This window comes from Lepidochelys kempii, chromosome 4 (assembly GCF_965140265.1).
Source record: "Lepidochelys kempii isolate rLepKem1 chromosome 4, rLepKem1.hap2, whole genome shotgun sequence".
Taxonomy (NCBI): Eukaryota; Metazoa; Chordata; order Testudines; family Cheloniidae; genus Lepidochelys; species Lepidochelys kempii.
The window spans coordinates 50282796-50301641 of record NC_133259.1 but is presented as its reverse complement, the minus strand read 5'-3'; the positions used below and the strand labels follow the sequence as shown (position 1 = coordinate 50301641).

General features: G+C 43.1%; 1 protein-coding gene and 1 long non-coding RNA gene across 10 annotated transcripts in view; one reads left to right on the top strand and one right to left on the bottom strand.

The window, feature by feature from the left end:
- LOC140910397 (uncharacterized) overlaps positions 1-4598 on the bottom strand; it is a 59786-nt gene extending 55188 nt beyond the window's left edge. Inside the window, exons 1-2 of the long non-coding RNA XR_012158568.1 lie at positions 4530-4598; positions 964-1093 (exon numbers count right to left, since the gene is read on the bottom strand). This is a non-coding gene — a long non-coding RNA (uncharacterized lncRNA). The remainder of the gene's footprint in view (positions 1-963; positions 1094-4529) is intronic.
- A 1221-nt stretch (positions 4599-5819) lies between these two features.
- The window catches only part of ELF2 (E74 like ETS transcription factor 2), a 63505-nt gene continuing 50478 nt past the window's right edge, over positions 5820-18846 (top strand). Inside the window, exons 1-3 of one of the 9 annotated variants that reach the window (XM_073341137.1) lie at positions 5820-6015; positions 17303-17370; positions 17669-17885. In XM_073341137.1, coding sequence (XP_073197238.1) covers positions 17814-17885 — 72 coding nt within the window. In that variant the 5' untranslated portion in view covers positions 5820-6015; positions 17303-17370; positions 17669-17813. The other 8 variants (XM_073341139.1, XM_073341135.1, XM_073341136.1 and 5 more) reach the window with 8 other exon arrangements.

The window sequence follows — 18846 nt, the reverse complement described above, 5'->3', positions numbered from 1 at the left end:
CTTCCCCCTCAAGAAGAGGGGGAACTTGGACCGGGAGTCTCCCACATCCTGGTAAGTACCCTGTCCACTAAGGATTACAAGGGAGTTCCTTCCTCCCCACTGCACCTGCTATTGTATAAGCTCACCTGAGAGGCCCAATCCCGTAGGCAGCCTTTGAGCAAGCCTAGTGGATTGCGCCCCCCACCCACACGTGACTTGGGCAGCTGCACACCTATCTTTCCCAGTTTGTGTGGCAGGAGATAGGCATCTGGGCATCTAGAGTGAGACTGAAGTGCACATGCACAGAGGCAAAAACTTAGACATCAAGCGAATTTAGGCACATACAGGGATAGGCAGCAGCCAGGAGGGAGTTTTGTGAATTATAGTGGGGCCAAAAACAGGACTTAGGTGTCTAAGTACCTTTGTGGATCTATTCCTTGTGCCTCCCTATTCCTGGGTCCCTACCATGCCCCCCCCTTCTCCTCCACCATTCTAATTTCTTTTATTTTTACCTGTCAACATTTTTAACATTGGGATGGTGAGGAGAGCTGATCTGGAGTATTATTATGCCAGAAACTGTTAATGGATCCCATGAACCAGTTCCTTGATCTACAGACACTTACAGATGTCGATGAAACTGCTTGGTCTGCTAACCCGACAAAAGGAGCTGGTCCCATTTTCCCCATCTGTTTTTTTACCAAATTCAATAGGATTCTGCCCATTAATGCCTAGAACATTCCCTGAAATTTTGTAGTTGATCAGATTCAGTGTTCTAAAGTTACCATGTTACACACAGACAAACAGAAAAATATCATCAAGTTGCATGTAGGACTTTGCTGTACTTGGCCAACTAATTATATTTTGCTGGACATAAACCCAAGGTATCAGCTTCATGTACAGATTAAGTGTTCCTAAATATCTCAAAGGGTTGGTAGTGTACTGGTGATTAGCTTTCCCCACTCCAAATACCTATGGCCTCCTTACCTCATGGTTATGATATAAACATGAACCCAGATGTCCCACCAAGGAAAGTACTGTATATTGCCACTGCTTCATTGGCTCAGCTCAGTAGGTGGTATGAGTTGTAATTTGTCTCAGCAAAAATTCTGCAGTTCTGCAAACGAGTAAACAAAAGGAAACGACATAGGAATAAATTGGAGAGACTAAGTGGAAAAGGAGAAAGCCCAAACACTTGTCAAGTATGCAATATATAGCCAGCAAAGATTACTCCAAAAAAGGGCATTTTCTGAAGAATTGTAATTACATTAAAAGAAAGGGACATACAGGCTTGCAATGATTTCATGGCTTTTTCCACAATAGAATTTTCTAGTGGAGCTTTTCTTCCTATGTCTAGTGCTCTTGTAGTTTTCAACTTCTAAAACATTTCAGCCTCTTTCCACTCCCTATAGTTTTTAGTAGCATTATCTCTGTTTAGGCTAAATGAAGACAACAAACCATTGGCTTCGTGTGTAGTGACACTATCAAACAGAAGAGGGCACTAAATCAAAGGCATCAAGGTTGCTGAAAAGTACCACAGAGGATCCTTCCAGTACACAGAAAACCTGAAGCTGAACAATGCAGACAAAAATGAATAATTTATGGTTTTTACTGGAGAAAATTGGCTTGATTTTGAAGCTTAACTGCAGTTTGAAGGAAATGCAAATTATATTGTTTCTTTTCATTCTACAGTTGTAGAAGGCAATTATCTTCAATGCATCATCAGTGGGGTTCTAACTGTATATCCTTGTCTACACAATTAGCATCTCAATTATCTTTTAAAACATCATAAACAAATACATTGCACAATAATACAAGCACTGGAAACTCTCTTATGATTTCCAACAGAAAACTGGAATCTGACTATGTCCCGAAAAATTTCTGAACTATTTTCCTGAATTCTTTACTGATTGCTATTATAATCTTTCTCTTTAAGACTGATCATAAAATTGAAAACTGATGTGGTCAGATTTTTAAAGTTACACACACACAACTGTGTATATGCATTTGATTGTGCTTAATTTATTCATTAAAATATTCAGTGTAAGTCTCCTGATCACGTATATGGAAGTGCACGCCTAGTTGAAGGACTAGCAGGCTAGTTGTAGATGCTAAGACCTAATTTTCCTGAGACAGTGTGTATATTTTACGAACAACTGTTAACCAAGTATATGCCTCAATAGTGGCGATTTCATGTAAATTGGCTGCATTACAGATGGGGCTGGTATCACCATCTAACATTAAAGTTGTTCCACACTGCCAGTTGTAAGATCGTGCTGTCTGTTGCTTATATCTTTGCCAAACTTTAAGCAGTGTGGAGGAGGAAACTGCTGGACTGGAATGTAGAGAGTCCAAGAGCTGGGACTGTGGGAGGTTAGTGATGATATGAGTTAGGGAAAAGGAGTGTGAGTGGTAGCAACTGGGACTGGAGGTTGGTAGGAATGAGGGGAACTGGAACTGGTAGCTGAAGTGGGGGGAGACTGGGACTGGCTAGGTAAAGAGACTGGGAGCTGGGAGTAGAGACTGGGACTGGGAGCCAGTCTGGCTGGCTGGGTAAGGAGACTGGAACTGAGAACCAGTGGGGTGGAGGAAGTAGTTATGGGGAAGAGACAGATCTGACAAGGAGTCAGGGTATGGGGAGAAAACTGGGACTGACCAGGCAACAAGACTGGGACAAAGAGCCAGGGGAGGGAGATTGGGAGAGGGAGCTACTGGGGTAGGGTGACTGGATGCCAGGGTTGGGGAGAAAGATGGATCAGATGAGGAGCTGAAAAGGAGAAGTGGGACTGTCTGGGCAAGGAGCTGAAGGTGAAAGGGACTGCGAATGGCTAGGCAAAAGGACCAGGAATCTGCAAAGGGAGACTAGGATTGTAGGGCAAGGAGACTGAGACTGGGATGAGCAGCCTGAGCAGTGTAGATTGGGACTGGCCAGGTGGGGAGAATAGGATTAGGACAAGGAGCCAGGGAGGGGAAGGGACTAGTGGAAAACATAGTATGTGATCATGTAATTAAAGACTGTATCATAATGCAAACACAGGAGGCTGAATTAAGGTTGCACAGGCAATCTTAATAAAGTTCTTTTAACACAGTTTTTTGTGTGTAATCTGTACATAAATTTCTATTCTATTCAAGGTCTTAAATCACAGCCAACACCGTGGCATTTTAGCCTGGCTAAAGCTTAATATTTGCAAACAGAGGGTTCAATTTGGAGCGCACAGCTGTTTTATACCAGTGTAACTCATTGACATCAGCGGAGTTACTCCTGATACACACTAGTATGAAAGCAAAATCAGGCCAAGAATTGACATGCCACATCACTGAGGGGATGATAAATGTATTATACATTTGGATTATTTTAACAATCGTGTGGTTTTTTTATTTGTAGAAAACTTGAATGGACATTTCAACACTGTCACTACATGTTATCTGTTAAGCCATTTTTAACATAACTGTTTTCAAAAGGAACTCTTATTACATGAGTTTGTGTTTACATTGTGTCTCCCTTCATTTTCAGAAATAAGCATACATTAGTTCTATATTTATTAACTTTTTATATTTTTTTCAGCCGATTCAGAGAGTTTTTTGACAATATAAAAATGTTGACAGAGAAGATTTTGAAAGTATATAGCCTTATGTGCTAATTTCTTTTCATATGTCATTTCACTCGTTCTTTAAGACCTTTTCAAGTTTCTTTTCAAACTTTGGTCCTTAAAGTTAAGCACCTAAATACATATTTAGGTACTTAAATGAAAGTGGCCTGGTTTCAGAAGTGCCAAGCTGCTGGTGCAGAGGCATGCTGTGGATCCTGAGGAACCTTCCGGCTTGGAGACAGTCCGACAACCTTTCCTTTGGATGAGGGGAATCCCCATTTCCTTGCCAGGATGACACGAGGGAGATCTCTGTGAGGGAATCACCACAAGGGTCTGAATGCAATAATTTTGTAATGTCATACTACTCCACTAAGATCTCATTTTTTCCCTTGGTTATTACATTGGAAATTATCCAGGGGAAAATCTGATCAATGTGCACCACAGCAGAAATGGAAAACTAACCACCAACTCAAGTTCTGTGAACTTGCTTTGAGAGGAAGAGGGGAGAGAAGAGAAAGTTGGGAATTTTTCAATATAAGCTGTTGACCAACAAAATAACAAATCTCATTATTTTAGGTTGAATGCTAATCAAACTTGATAGAACCAAACGTGATTGTTATGTCATCTTATTGCAAACTGCCTAAGTGTCAATCCTACAAACATATGGAGGTGTTTATCTTGCCTAGTGCAAGTAGTCACTATTTGATTCAGCAATGTTTACAGAAACTGTCACTGAAAGTGTTCTTTTTATGATTTTCATTGTCACAAGCATGAATAGTAAGTGGACTGTTAATGTACAGCCTCTATTTTGCAAGTGACAGCTGCTCTTGCAACAAAGAATCATTGTTTTATTGTAGCAGAAATCAGTTTCTATAAATGTGTAGGTACCCAAACATCAGAGCTTTAAACCCCATACAAGTCTTTCAGATTTTTTTCTTTTTACACTGATATCATTAAATTTACCAGTACATCTCCATTTCCATTAATATGACATTGTTTTGTATAGATGCCTTCTGTAACGAAGAAACAACAACACATGTTATAATATCACACATTACCAGAACAAAACATGTTTACTGATTTTTTTTTCAAAAATAGTTGGAAGGAAAAGCCAAAGTACTTCTTCAGCAAGACAATTTATATTTATGATAGGTACTCACTGAAATTTAAACATTTTTTTTTTACTTCTGAAAAAGGAGGGCTATTAATCTGAAAAAGAAAATATATGACTAGAAACATCACCCAATATAAATAAAACCGAATAACTATGGAAATACAGAAAGAAAAAAATCCACAGCAAAATCTAATTTGAAAGTCACTTGAAAGTGAGACACTTTATTATGTTTTAACTGATACATCTGGTTAATGTAGATTATAAAATTATCAGAACAGAAATCATACCTAATTCTGGAAAAAGAAAAGGAGTACTGGTGGCACCTTAGAGACTAACCAATTTATTTGAGCATAAGCTTTCGTGAGCTACAGCTCACTTCATCAGATGCATCTTCTGGGTAATCTTCAGGGGAAATCATGGACATCAAATACACAGGCACTATCAATTAATCATAGCAATGAGGAAACCGCTCAAGCATACAACGGACACTGAATATTTGTATTCTAGTTTTTTCCCGTCAATCTAGATTCCTTCTGTTCCAGTAATGACAATCCAAATCCAATAAAATCATTTTATTATTCTTATATTCTCCCTCCTTTGCTCCTCCTTCCCTTAACCTACATCTGCTCACCCATCTCTGCATCCCATCGATCTCCTCCATCACCCCCATCCTCCAAAATCTGCCTCACTGTCCCCCACTCCCGTTCTCTCCTCTGCCACCCCCTCGGATCCCCGATCTGTTTCTCCCTCTCTCTCTCCCCCAGACCCCAGCTTTTTGCTCCATCACCAAAAGCTGCTCCAGCCTCCTCCGTCCCCCAACTCGATCTGTTCCTCCTCTCCTTCCGATCCACTTCTGCTCCCTCAACACCTACCCCGACCTCTTCCTTCATCCTTCCGGCCCCTATTTCCTCCTTTGTCTCCTGATCCGTTCCTCTCCCCAGCCACTCACCCATCTGGCCGGACTCTGGTGAGCTGCTGGGTGCTCGCTGCTGCAGCCCGCTCCTGCCCGGCTCGCTGCGGGCGTTACCTTGGCCAGGGACAGGAGCCCGAGGGAGGCAAAGGGTGAGGGCAGCAGCCTCACGTCGCCAGTGGGCATGTGCGGAGGCTGTGCGCATGCCCACTGGGGCCCCGTCCGGCGTGCGAGCATGTGCAGAAGGGAACGGGGCACGTTCTGAGGCAGGGCAGGTTCTGCTGTTACACTGGCCAAGCCCCCTCCCACCCCCCGGGGCGGCTGCTACTGCTGGGGAGGCCCCGGCTCTCAGTCTCCGGGCGGCTGCGGGTTCTCGGCCTAGGGGAGACAGGGTGACGCGACGCCTGCCCCGACACACAAACGAGGTAGGCGAGAAGGGGTGTTGCTGCCGCCGCCGCCTCCCCGTGTGCGCCAGGGGGCCGGACCCTGCCACCTCCGCTCCGCTCCTCTGGCGGCAGCGACCCTGGCAGCAGCGACTCGGGGTGAGTCCGGCCTGGGTGCGGGCGGGCGAGTCCTTCTCCCCCGCTCTGCGTGGCGGGCCGGAGCGGGCTGATGGTGGGCGGGATGGAGGGGCCGGTTCAGGTGGCCGATTGGTGTCTGCCTGCGCCCAGCCGGTTCCCGGCGCGGTCTCGCTGTGGCCCTCTCCAGCGGGGCTGGGATGTTACCTCGCCCTCCCCGGGGGGAGGCTGGGATGCGCTTAGCCCCGCCGCTGTTTATCCGGAGGCTTCGGTAAATTCCCCCCCCACTACGGACGTGTGTCCTGGGCAGGAACAAGGACTTGCCTGGGCAGCGCCCCCGCGGACAGCGGCGCGGTTCCACCCTCAGCCGGAGCAATAGGAGACTGGGGGGGGGGGGGGCAGGTGCTGTAGGTATTTACCACCGCGGAAGGGCACTCAGGCGCTGGCGGGGGGAACTTGCCCCGCTCTCACTCGCGCAGTTTGGTGCTATGCAAACAAACAGGCTCGAGGGAGACGTCTCCGGAGAGCCGGAGTGATCTGCAAGGCAACAGCCTGCCCGCTCCGTGCTGGGGTTGACTGAGGCCATCGTGTTGCTTTGCAGCCGAGCGGACTGAAATGGAGCAGTTTGAATCGGTCCTTGGCGAATGAGCTGTCGGCGTTACACCAACACCATCCCCTCCCCCGCAGCCGCCTGCACTTTCAGTTTCATGTGTATTTACTCGCCCCCTTCCCTGCTCGGCGTTGCGTGTAACTCCTCGGGGAACCGTCACTCAGGCAGGGGGTTTGATAATCGCATTTGCCTTTCTTCGTGGCTGTGAGTAGCTGTGGATTGTGTGATACTAGTTCTGGGAGTCAGTTTTTAAACAGTGAGTGTGTGCGTGCGTGCTGGGCCGAGGAGTTGGTGGCTTGGAAGTGTTTTTCACTTCTGTTGAGAACAGCAGCGTGAATCAGCCTGCAGTCCACACACGAATGTTTTCCAGGGTAGGAGCGCCGTAACTGAGACCATCTAGTCTGTGTTTTTCCCTATGATTTAGTTCCTATGCTGCTCTAGCTCTTTGATGTGTCTTGCTTGGTTTTATGGTGGTGCTGTTCATGGGGATTCCCGTCCTGTCGTTGATGACCTACTAAACACAGAAATGTTAGGGAGTCATCACCAGAGGGGTTATATCCTGGAAGGGGAGGGGAGATTCTCAGCCAGGCATGATGGCAGTTCTCTTAGCTGTCAGTATAAACATAGCCTCAGGAATCTTTGTATGTTTAGTTTCCTACTTTCATGAAAATACCTATTCCATGTTTCTTCATGTTACTTGCCAGTCCAGAAGCAGAACTTCAGGTTGATAAATATGAACATCTACATGTTTGCATAGTAACTTGAAAGGGTATTAGAAAAATATTATAGAAACGTTCTCCTGTTTACACAGGATGGGCTAAGTAAGATGGCAGCCTTAGCTTGCTCTATGATGGCTGGTTAGCTAGTAGCCTTTTCCCAAGTTTACTTTTAAAAAACATTTATTTTCTGCCACCCTTCCTTTCGTAATCGTGTTCTCTTATTGTAACAGTAATTAAATATTGTTATTTTTAAACTATCATGGCTCATTTCTAAGATTGTCCATTTATGTTCTTTTTGAACTCTTGCTTATATATAACTGTATATATTAATATTTTGTAAAATATATTAAGATCTATCAATTTTGTATTTGTTTTTACTTACTATCCCTTTAAAGTTTTCATTAAAATAATTTAATTCCTCATGTCTTCTTTCCTGTTCCCTACCTATGACTAGTCACTACCATGTCCTCCACAAACAGTATTTAACTATTTTATCTCTTTTACAAAGAACAGCAGCAACAACAACTTTTTAAAGTAGTCTAAAGAGCCTTATTTTGGTGAAATAATTTTTTCCAGAGGATATACTGTATTATGTCCTTGTCGTGCCATCTAAGAGTCAACTTCTTAAATGTATGCTGAGTTATTCAGAATTTAAATTTAGTATTCCCGCTATCAGTGCTACAGTAAATTTGGATCATAATATCAGACCTATGGTTATTAGGTATTTCTTGATGCACCCATAGTCTCAAAGTTCTATGCTGATATCATAATTAGTCGAGACAAAGGGCATGAAATCAGGATTCAGACACAAATTTAGGTGATATTCTGGTATGTGGAAATCTGAAATGCAAGAAAACAGCTTTGAAACAACATTCTAATAATCAAGTATTTCTTTTGCTCTAAGCGATATAGGCCTAAATGCTATGATGTGGCCATTTTGTACCACACTGCAGATGCAAAAACAACTCTTAAGATCAGTATAAAAGGATATTGCTGAAGTGGGGGGGTGGGTCAGAGAAAGGTTTAGTCGATGCATGGAAAAACTCTTATGAAAATAAATGGAAAAGATTGGGATTATTTACCTTAGAGAGGAGATATGAGGGACTTGATAAAAGCATACAAAATAATGAATAGTACAGAAAAGGTAGGGTGAATCAAAGCTTCAGATTTATCTAAGAAAGTAAGAACCAGGGGACATTCAATGAAATTGAAAAGTGGCAAATTCAAAACAGTTAAAAGGAAATAACTTCACATAATTAACTTGTGGAACTTGCTGCCACACAACATAATGGAGGCCAAGAGTTTAGCAGGATTCAGAAAGAGATTAGTTTCAGAGTAGCAGCCGTGTTAGTCTGTATTCACAAAAAGAAAAGGAGTACTTGTGGCACCTTAGAGACTAACAAATTTATTTGAGCATAAGCTTTCGTGAGCTACAGCTCACTTCATCGGATGCATTCGATGAAGAAAGAGATTAGTCATTTGTATGGATAACAAAAATATCCAGTGATAATAGTAAATACTGACCAAAAAAAAGGTTTGACGGGATAGAAACCCTCATGGTTCAGAGCTTGAGATGACCTCTAAGTACTGAGATTTTGGAGGAAACTCTTTGCCTACACTGTAGGGTTTCCTGCATCTTCCTCTGAAGGTGCTAGTACTTGCCGCAGTTGGTGACAGGTTACTAGATGAGACAGACTGGTAGTCTGATCCAGTATGGCAGTTCTTATGTAACTGGCCACAGAAAGATTACCCTAATGCAGGGGGATCCATTGGTGGTGTAGAGCTTCTGGTGTGGGGGATGTGGCCAGGATTTTTTGTCTTGGTGATTCTTAGTTCTTGTATTAGCAAGTTGGAACTGGCAACTGGTATAATTTGGCAACTCATTGGGCTGTTCTGAATTCACTGAGGGACTGACTCAGAGGACAGGTGGCCTTGGACTGGGGACTGCGAAGACCACTATTGCATCCCTTAACTTAAGCAGTAGTGGTGGGTGCTCAGCAGCTGTAACGGAAGATCTGTGCCTGAATCTAAGGCCTTGTCTACACTGCCACTTCACAGTGCTGAGACTTTCTTGCTTAGGGGTGTGAAAAACACCCCCCTGAGCAATGCAAATTTCAATGCTGTAAAGTGGCAGTGTAGACAGTGCACCAGTGCTGGGAGCTACTCCCCTTGTGGGGGTGGTTTTTTTACAGTGCTGGGAGAGCTCTCTCCCAGCGCTGATGACGCGACAACACATCTTCTCTTTCTGGGTAATGATTCTCTGAGTTTCACAGCAAATGACAATGATCCAAATTTTCATCTGCAAATGCCAATTTTATTCTTTTTTTAAACCAGAGTTTGAATATCATCTGGGGAAAAATCTCTCATAAGTACTTTAATTATAGCAGGTGTAGCAGAGAGTAATAGTGAAAATTTGCTGGGATACAGAAACCACTGTATTTGTTAAATTGGACCCCTGTGCAGATGTGAAATCTTGTTACAGGTAAAGAGACTCTTCAGGGGGTCTGGATTAGTGGATCCCAGTGCAGGATTTGGGCCTGAATTTGTAACTAATTTAGTTTCTTGGCTGACTGCTCCATCCTGTGAATTGCATCTGTGGAAGTTTTGCTGCTGTTTTGAAAAGTAGTATACTACATTGCTGCTGACTTCATCCATGTGGGCACCAATCAAAATCCATCTCCCACACTCTGGGTATAAAAGATGTTAATGTTTCAACTACCCAAAGTTCCTTCTGTCTCCTGCAGAAGTAGATGTCTGAGCACAGCTCAGTATCCTTAAAGCTTCCCTTGTTTAATTTATTTGTTGCTGCTGCTGTTCCTTTTCTGCCTTTCTAAGCAGTGCTTTTGTCTAGATTGTGTGGTTTGTGTTTGTTTTTAAACCCAACAACTCGGTTTTGAAGTACCTGTGTCATTCAGGGTCCATCCCTCTAATGCTCCTTTTTCTTCTTTTTTCTGCTCTGTTGGGTTAATTCGGCCTTGTTAGTGGTCTGTTGCCAAGTAGCATCATGGCTACCAGGATAGACTGAAAGCCTTGGGCTTCATGTGACCCAGTGATGATGGTCACTGATGATTCATTGACTTCAGTGACTGGGAGAAGACTAGTGTTTAGACTTGCTAAATTTCTTACCTTCTCCAACAGTATTCAAAATATTATTGGGGCTGTCTCAAATTCCTGTGGATAGATGCTCGGATACTATAGTGATGTGGGCCATAAATATATCTAGATAGGCCTAGTTGACTAAGTCTGGTACTTAACATCTGACACCATCTGTGACAAGTAGCCTTTAGTCTTGAGACTTATCTCCTTGCCAGAAGTGGTTTTTTGGACCACCAAAAGCAACAAAGATCACAGTCTCGCCTTTCAGAGTAACAGCCGTGTTAGTCTGTAGTCGCAAAAAGAAAAGGAGTACTTGTGGCACCTTAGAGACTAACCAATTTATTTGAGCATGAGCTTTCGTGAGCTACAGCTCACTTCATCGGCATGCATCCGATGAAGTGAGCTGTAGCTCACGAAAGCTCATGCTCAAATAAATTGGTTAGTCTCTAAGGTGCCACAAGTACTCCTTTTCTAGTCTCGCCTTTGTCTATGAGGAGTGTAAAGGTCAGTGCCAGAAGCTCCTTGATGCTGAGCCCAGCTAAATGGACTTGCAACTCCAACGCAGTTTCTTGGCATCTAGACTCAGTATTTCATGGCAAGAGGGAGAAGCTGAAGAGGTACAGTGCGACAGACAGGGCCATCCCAATGGGGATGCATGGCCCCGGGCAGAAGTGATGGATTCGTCTCTTCTGGGACCGAGCATGCCAGCCAATCGCACTGGCCTGCGGGGCCCCCCAAAGCACGGGGCCTGGAGTGGTTGCCCATATTTGCCCTACCCCAGGGACGGCTCTGGTAACAGGTGTTTCTCCCCTCCCCATTTCTACTTATCTGTCACAGAAGACATGGTACCAAGTCACTCTCCGAGCTGCTTTCTGTTACCAAGGGGATGATGCCTCATTGTTGCTCCCGCAATGTTAGTATTCTTGATGCCAAGGGCTCTGGGAGCTTCAGTGTTGCTGATACTCTGTAAACCAGGAAGATTGAGGAGATGATGCCGGTTGTGCCTTTGTTAATACTAGTTACAGTGGTTTTGTCGTCTTCCTCCCCATAGACTCTAGCATGGATTTTCCCCTTTTTACTCCACTTTAAGCTTTGGCACACACACTTCTCTAGGGAGTAATTAAGCTTTGCCTTATCTTTCTGGCTGCACTGTGTCTGAATTCAACACAATTTTTATCCTGGACCAGCATTTACCCTGTCTGAACTGTATCTCTAGAGGTTCTTTGGAGTCTTATAAACCTTCTGCACCTTCTTTTCCTTATGGAGCCATGAGCCTTTGGCCTTGTTTGGCTTTTGTGACCTTCTCAGTCTTGGGGAATGAGAGCCAGGGGCCTGATCTCCAGAGAGGAATAGGCTGAGTTCTCCTCTACGTAGAAGCCTGCCCTTTAAAGCGGGGGTTCTCAGCCTTGGAGTTTTGAACAGGTGTTAGGGCAGAGGTGGGCAGACTACGGCCCGTGGGACCATTCTTCCCTCCCTCGCTGTCCCCCTCCCTCGTAGCCACACCAGCAGCACGGCTTGCGCCCACGCACCTCCCAGGCTTTCCAATAAGCCTGTTCTGCTGCTTTGAGTGGCATGATAAGGGGGTGGGGGTTGGATAAGGGGAAGGAGGTCCCGGGGGGCAGTCAGGGGGCAACTGGATGAGGTGGAGGTTCGGGGAGGGGGGTGGTCAGGAGACAGGGAACGGGGGGATTGGGTGGGGGTCCCGTGGAGTCTGGGGGTCCCGGAAGGGGGGGACAGGGAGCGGGGGGGGGTTGGATAGGGGGTGGGGTCGGGGGGCCCCAGAAGGCGGGGGACAGGGAGCGGGGGGGGTTGGATGGGGGGGGTCGGGGGGCCCCAGAAGGCGGGGGACAGGGAGTGGGGGGGGTTGGATAGGGGGTGGGGTCCTGGGGGCAGTTAGGAACGGGTCCTGGGGGGGGTGGTCGGGGACAAGGAGTGGGGGGGGATTGGGGGTTAAATGGGACGGAGGTCCTGGGGGGCCTGTCATGGGGTGGGGGTGGGGGTCAGGTCGGTCGGGGACAAGGAGCGGGGGGAGGTTGGGTGGGGGTGGGGTCTGGGGGCAGTTAGGGGAGGGGGGTCCCAGGGGACAAGGAGCGGGGGCGTTGGATAAGTCGGGGGTTCTGAGGGGGGCAGCCAGGGGGTAGGAAGTGGGAGGGCCACATAGGGGGCAAGGGCCAGGCTGTTCGGGAAAGCCCAGCCTTCCCTACCTGGCCCTCCATACCGTTTTGCAACCCCGAAGTGGCCCTTGGGCCAAAAAGTTTGCCGACCCGTGTGTTAGGGCATTGCAATCACCTTGCTTTCCCCATATTGTTAAGTGGGAAGTGGAATTATGGCTAGATGAGGAGGGTCCTGGGATTGAAAAGATTGAGAATCATTCTAAGAAAATGATCTAGCCTTTAATCTTATGCTCCAGTTCGGCATCTCCATAGCTGTGGTCTCAGACTGAGTGGTCAGTAATAGAGGAGATGGAATGTGTGGGCTCTTTATTGCCTCCTGTCTCAAAGAAGGCAAACCGTTAATATAAAGTTCCTTAGAAAGTTTTGAGTACTTTTACCCACATGTGACTCTAGGGTCTTTAGTAGCAGCCGTCCCCAGTGATTTTGATTTGGGAGGGAAATAATCACTATCTGATAATAATAATAATAATCACCTTGATAGTTCTCCATCAAGAGCAGAAATTATAATCTAGGGGATGAGTTTTCATAAATTAGTTGTTTGTTATATGTTCTGTAAATGGGGCAGGGCCTCAATTAGATTTGTAAACCAGCTAGGAAAATACCTAAATGCCCCCATCTTTGTTTCAGGGATAGGCAGGATCCAGCATCTCTAATGGGTGCCTTTCTCCTAGGTGGAGGACAATAGTTGCTCTGCACATTCCCTCTGACCCTTATTGTTCAGAAAGCCAAACAGGACAGAGTTTTATGTTGTTAATATCCCTGTCCTGGGCTTGACAGTCTGAGTTCTCTAACTTCGTGGAACTTATATTGGAGCTTTAAGTCCTGCTTCCCAGTCTACCGGATCTTTTATCTCAGGGTTGGAATGAGATTCTATTCTTGGAGCCATAGTCGCAGGCTGACAGTTCAGTTTCTGAACTGGTGGGGTCACGAGACTGAGTGTTCTGTTGAGGTCCAAAAATTCTATTGAAAAGCAAGAAGTGTTCTACAAGAAAATTTGTCTTAATGAAATGGAAAAAATCTTCACCAGGGCAGCTCAGAAATGGATAGATATGCAACAGTCCTGTATTCTCTTAATTTTGGTCTTTCTACTTGATTTAAAACAGTCAGATCTGTTTATCAACCTGCCTGTTCGTTCACTATTCTCCCGACTGTTTCTCTGAAGATGGCATTCATCATACCTATAAATTAACCCAGCAAAGGGCTAGTGAGATCCAGGGCCCGATGTGTACACTGTGTTCAGTAAGAATAAGGTGGTCCTGTGTCTTCCCCTTGAATTTCTCATTGAGATGGAAACCAAAGACCATCACACTCAGGCCATTGCCATTTCTTCCTGTTTCTCCTTCACCTCATTGACAGCCAGGGTAGGTGCATTTTAAGAAGGACCCTAGTTATTTAAATAGGACCAAACCAATCTAGAAGTCCCCCAGACTACTTGTGCCATAGAAGGAAAAGACTAGGGTCAGTATCTCAGTGTACGTTGTCCAAATTTATCTATGTATTCCTGATTGCTAGAACTTGGCAGCTGTTCAGCCACCTTTGGGGGATTACAGTACCGTCAGCACTGGGGTTTTGGTCCATGACTGGGATTTCTAGGCACTATATTAATATAAATAACTAGATTTATGGCATGTCCTCATGGTGCATGTGTCATTTGAAATATGCAAAGTTTCTACTTGGTGCTCTGTATATACCTTTACATGGCATTACTTCCTCAATTTGGCCTTTTGATCTGATGTCCAGATCAATCAATTTCAAACTCAGACCCCTCCTTGAGGGTCGCTATTGCTTGTTAATCTCCCAAGTGTGGATCCATACAGGAAATTCTAGAAAAGCTAAAAATGGTTGTTTACCTGGTAAATGTGGCTCTCCTAGAGGACCGTGTTAATGGATCTACTCTTCATCCACTTCGGCCACTTTTTTTTCAAAATTTTCAGTTAAGGATTTCTGAATAGTGAAGGAGCTGAAAGACAGGTGAGGACATGGCACTTTTTATATTCACAGAACCTGGGTGGTGAAGAGATGTGCATGGCTCCAGTGGATACTGCTTATGTGTTGGAGGTTCACTTCTTCTTCACCAAAGAAAAGGCTGACTGTCCAGGGAACCAGTGAAACTGACTATGCGCAGTGTGCTGTCAAATGTACAAATCAAACATTGAACGTTTTAAAAAATTATAGTAATAGTAGGTATTGTTACTACAGTAGGTGAAAAAAATTTGAGGCATGTTTTTTTTTTTTTTTTTCAAGTTCACTGTCCATTTAGGGAAAAATCCAGAAAGGAGGTCAGATGATCTGGTGGTTCCTTCTGTCTTTACATCTTCCCATCTACAATATTCCTGGAAACATATGTTAAGGCTAATGCATTAATTTATGTTTAGGAGTAATTTAGTATTTAACTGTATTAAAGCCAAAAAATGTTGTTAGTAGAAGTTAGTAAGTATATTTCTTCTTTCATACCTTATCAGGTGTTGACATGATCAAGTACTATACACCTGTTTGAGCACTGCATTTGTGTAAATTAATTTTTTCACAGCTAGGGACTAGTCTCTGATAAATATCAGTGACAAGAACATAATTGTATATAGAGATTTTTTTTTAAAAAAGCCCAGAACCAAAAAACCTGTCCTGATAAAGTTTGCAAAATTGGAAACATTTTTTAAAAAATTGAGATATCTGCCTTCCTGCTGAGTATCTCAGATAACTATCTAGACTCTAATATGTGTTATGTTTGCCTCTCCCCTGTATCAGTACTTGGTGAATATTAATGAGGCAAACCAGTGCTCCACTTATGTAGACCCACTCACTGGTGTCTTTACTTCTGTTATCATCTGGACCCTTTCTGAGCCTAGTTAGGTGACACAGTTCTAAAAACTCTGACCAGTTGAGACTAGTGCTTCTGTTGTTGCTAGTGATCTCTGCAGATGCATTGGCTCTAGAGCAACAACAGTAGAGTGAGCAAATCCTCCACGTAGACATAACCTTAAATACTCAAAAATTGATGCAATCCATGTCAAATGACCTCTGAATCCTATTTTTAATCTCGTCACTTCTTCAGAGACACTTAAAAAAAATTCTCATACTCCATTTGAGATGTAATTGCACCTGAATACCATGTTCCTTACCTATCATTAATTCCCTTAATTGCTCACTACCAATCTTTAAAAATGTTGTACTGATATTAATAAGTGGAGGGAGTTGGTAATTCCTTAATATTAATGCTGTCAGATGTGTCTTCTGTGAGAGATTAAATGGTTTGGTGACTTGGTAAGATCCATTTTCCTAACCAGGCAGTCTGTGTTCTTCCCATGTCAGAGAATTTTATTGATGTATTTAGTAAGGGTTTGATTATCACAATAATTTAAGGGAAACACACACACTAGACCGAGCTCTGTAGAGTGATAGGGCTTCTTTGTATCACTTGGATAATACAAGGCAACACTAAATCCAGTGGCTCCATCCACTGAAGGATTCCAGCTGCATAAGAGAATTCCCAGGTGGAATAGAGTCATTCCTCCTTGTAGCCCCTGACATGGAGGAATTGCTAGTAAATGCTATTGGGAGCTGACACATGGTAAAATAAGTAGCCTGAATGCTATTCTACCTTGCACTGGGAAGTGGACCAGCCTCAGAATCCAGGGACTGTAAAAATGTCTTCAAACCACTTTGTTCATCTTGACTTATGATCAGCATAGGTTAGCCAAACCAGAGGATTTGGACCACAGTATTTACTGAAGTCATAAATCATCTCTTAAAACTTTCCAGAGCAATAGGATATATTTGCTTCCTTCCCAAAATCATGTAACAAAATCACAACATTTTCTACAAAATCAGTTCACCTTACGTCTTCCTTTCCTTCCTTCCCTATTGTATTGGGAAACAATAAAGAAAAAGAGTAATATAGAAAAATCTTATTAAATATTTGTTCTGACAGTTACTTGTCCCATAAATTAACTTTTTAAAACTATATTTGATTGGATGCATACAAGTAGCCCCAAAAGAATTGAACCTCTGGTTTTCAAGGAGAGAATGTTTCCGTTGTGCTAAGGACAGTGACAGTGAACAGTTAAGAAGAACAGGAGTACTTGTGGCACCTTAGAGACTAACGAATTTATTAGAGCATAAACTTCCATGGGCTACAGCCCACTTCATCGGATGCATAGAAAGGAACATATAGTAAGAAGATATATGTATACATACGGAGAAGGCGGAAGTTGCCATACAAACTGTTAGAGGCTAATTAAGATGAGCTATTATCAGCAGGAGGAAAAAAAACTTTTGTAGTGATGATCAAGATGGCCCATTTAGACAGTTGACAAGAAGGTGTGAGGATACTTAACATAGGGAAATAGATTCAATATGTGTAATGACCCAGCCACTTCCAGTCTCTATTCAAACCCAAGTTAATTGTATCTAGTTTGCATATTAATTCAAGCTCAGCAGTTTCTCGTTGGAGTCTGTTTTTGAAACTTTTCTGTTACGAAATTGCCACCCTTAAGTCTTTTACTGAGTGGCCAGAGAGGTTGATGTGTTCTCCTACTGGTTTTTGAATGTTATGATTCCTGATGTCAGATTTGTGTCCATTTTATTCTTTTGCGTAGAGACTGTCCGGTTTGGCCAGTGTACATGGCAGAGGGGCATTGCTGGCACATGATGGCATATAGTTAAGGTAAATGTAAAACTATTTGTCAATTTCCAGGTAACTAAACTTTATTCCCTCAGCATTAAAAGCTGGTATGGAAATACTGTTGTGTGTGTGATGGTAAATGACTACTTGTTCAGAGTGTTGAACTATCAAGATCAGTGCATTGTGTCTGAAGTAGAGTGCTCGCTGGTGCCCTCTTGATGAAGAGAGTAGTAACAATTTAAAGGCACTGAATGTAAATTTAAACAATGCAAAACTGAGAATTTACAAAACTTGTATTTTCCTTTTTTATACCTTTCTCTCAAATCGTTTTGTTTTTCAGCATCTCTGATTAGCAGTACGAAAAACCTGGTGTTCTGGATACATGCTACTTGGATACTGAATTTAAGCCTCTGGTACCTCAAGTTTTCAGCATTACTGTCTTTGGGATCACTAACAACTTTCAAAGCTCCTCCAAGGAATGCACCATGACATCAGCAGTGGTTGACAGTGGAGGTTCTGGCCTGGAGTTTGACAACAGTGGAGTAGAAAATCAGGAGGTTAGAAATCTGTATAGAACTTATTTGCCTACAAACTTCATATCACTCTGAATATAAAAAACAAGGGTTACTGTAAACTTGCTTTGTAAAATAGGTTAGTAGTTGCTGAAGAGTGCAGGATATTAGTCAATTTTAAAAGTATCCTTTATTAGATATTCTCTTATCACAGAGAAGAAATGGAGAGTTGTACTGTCTGCTAAACTGCAGAATTGTATATAAAATGCATTTTTAAAAGTTTAAACAGGGTTTTGGGTTCCAATTTGATATTTGTATAATATAAAGAGAGAAGACCAGAAGCTTTTAAAATTAGCTAGCTCCAAAGACTTTTTAAATCATCATATTTTGTATTGTTAAGCAATGAGGTGTGTTACTGTCATATGGCTCGCAATAACTTTGTGTATAGTGTTCATAATTAATCAGATTTTCCACTCAGTTATACCTGTGCCCCACCACTAAGAAGAATTTGGCTCATTAAGTATGTTCGCAGGTTCAGGATTTAAGTATGTAACACTTCTATATGTTCCTACCTCTAAACATCTGAGTAGTTCAGTTGACTTCATTGTGACCACTCAGATGCATAAAGATAAGCATGCGAATATGTGTTTGCAAGATAGGGACCAAAGACCCTGTGGTGTAACAAGTACATTACCAGAAAGGAAATATCGTGTCTAAAACTGATTCATGTAAATTATTTCATTGGAGAGAGAGAATTACTTCTCATATCTGAATTTTTTTACTGGAAAACGTAACACACTCTGCCAACATTCTCATGGAAAATAAATTTATTGTCACAATAGAAATATTTTAAAACTCTGCTGTTATCGTCTGGCTTTAAATATAAAACAAGTTATGATTTGGTAGTATCTCTTCTTTTACGATAGGTCCTTTATTTTTAATTTTGTTTTAAAAGTTTTACCTTAACTTCCACAAAAAATAACTTTTTACAAATATTTTGTATTGG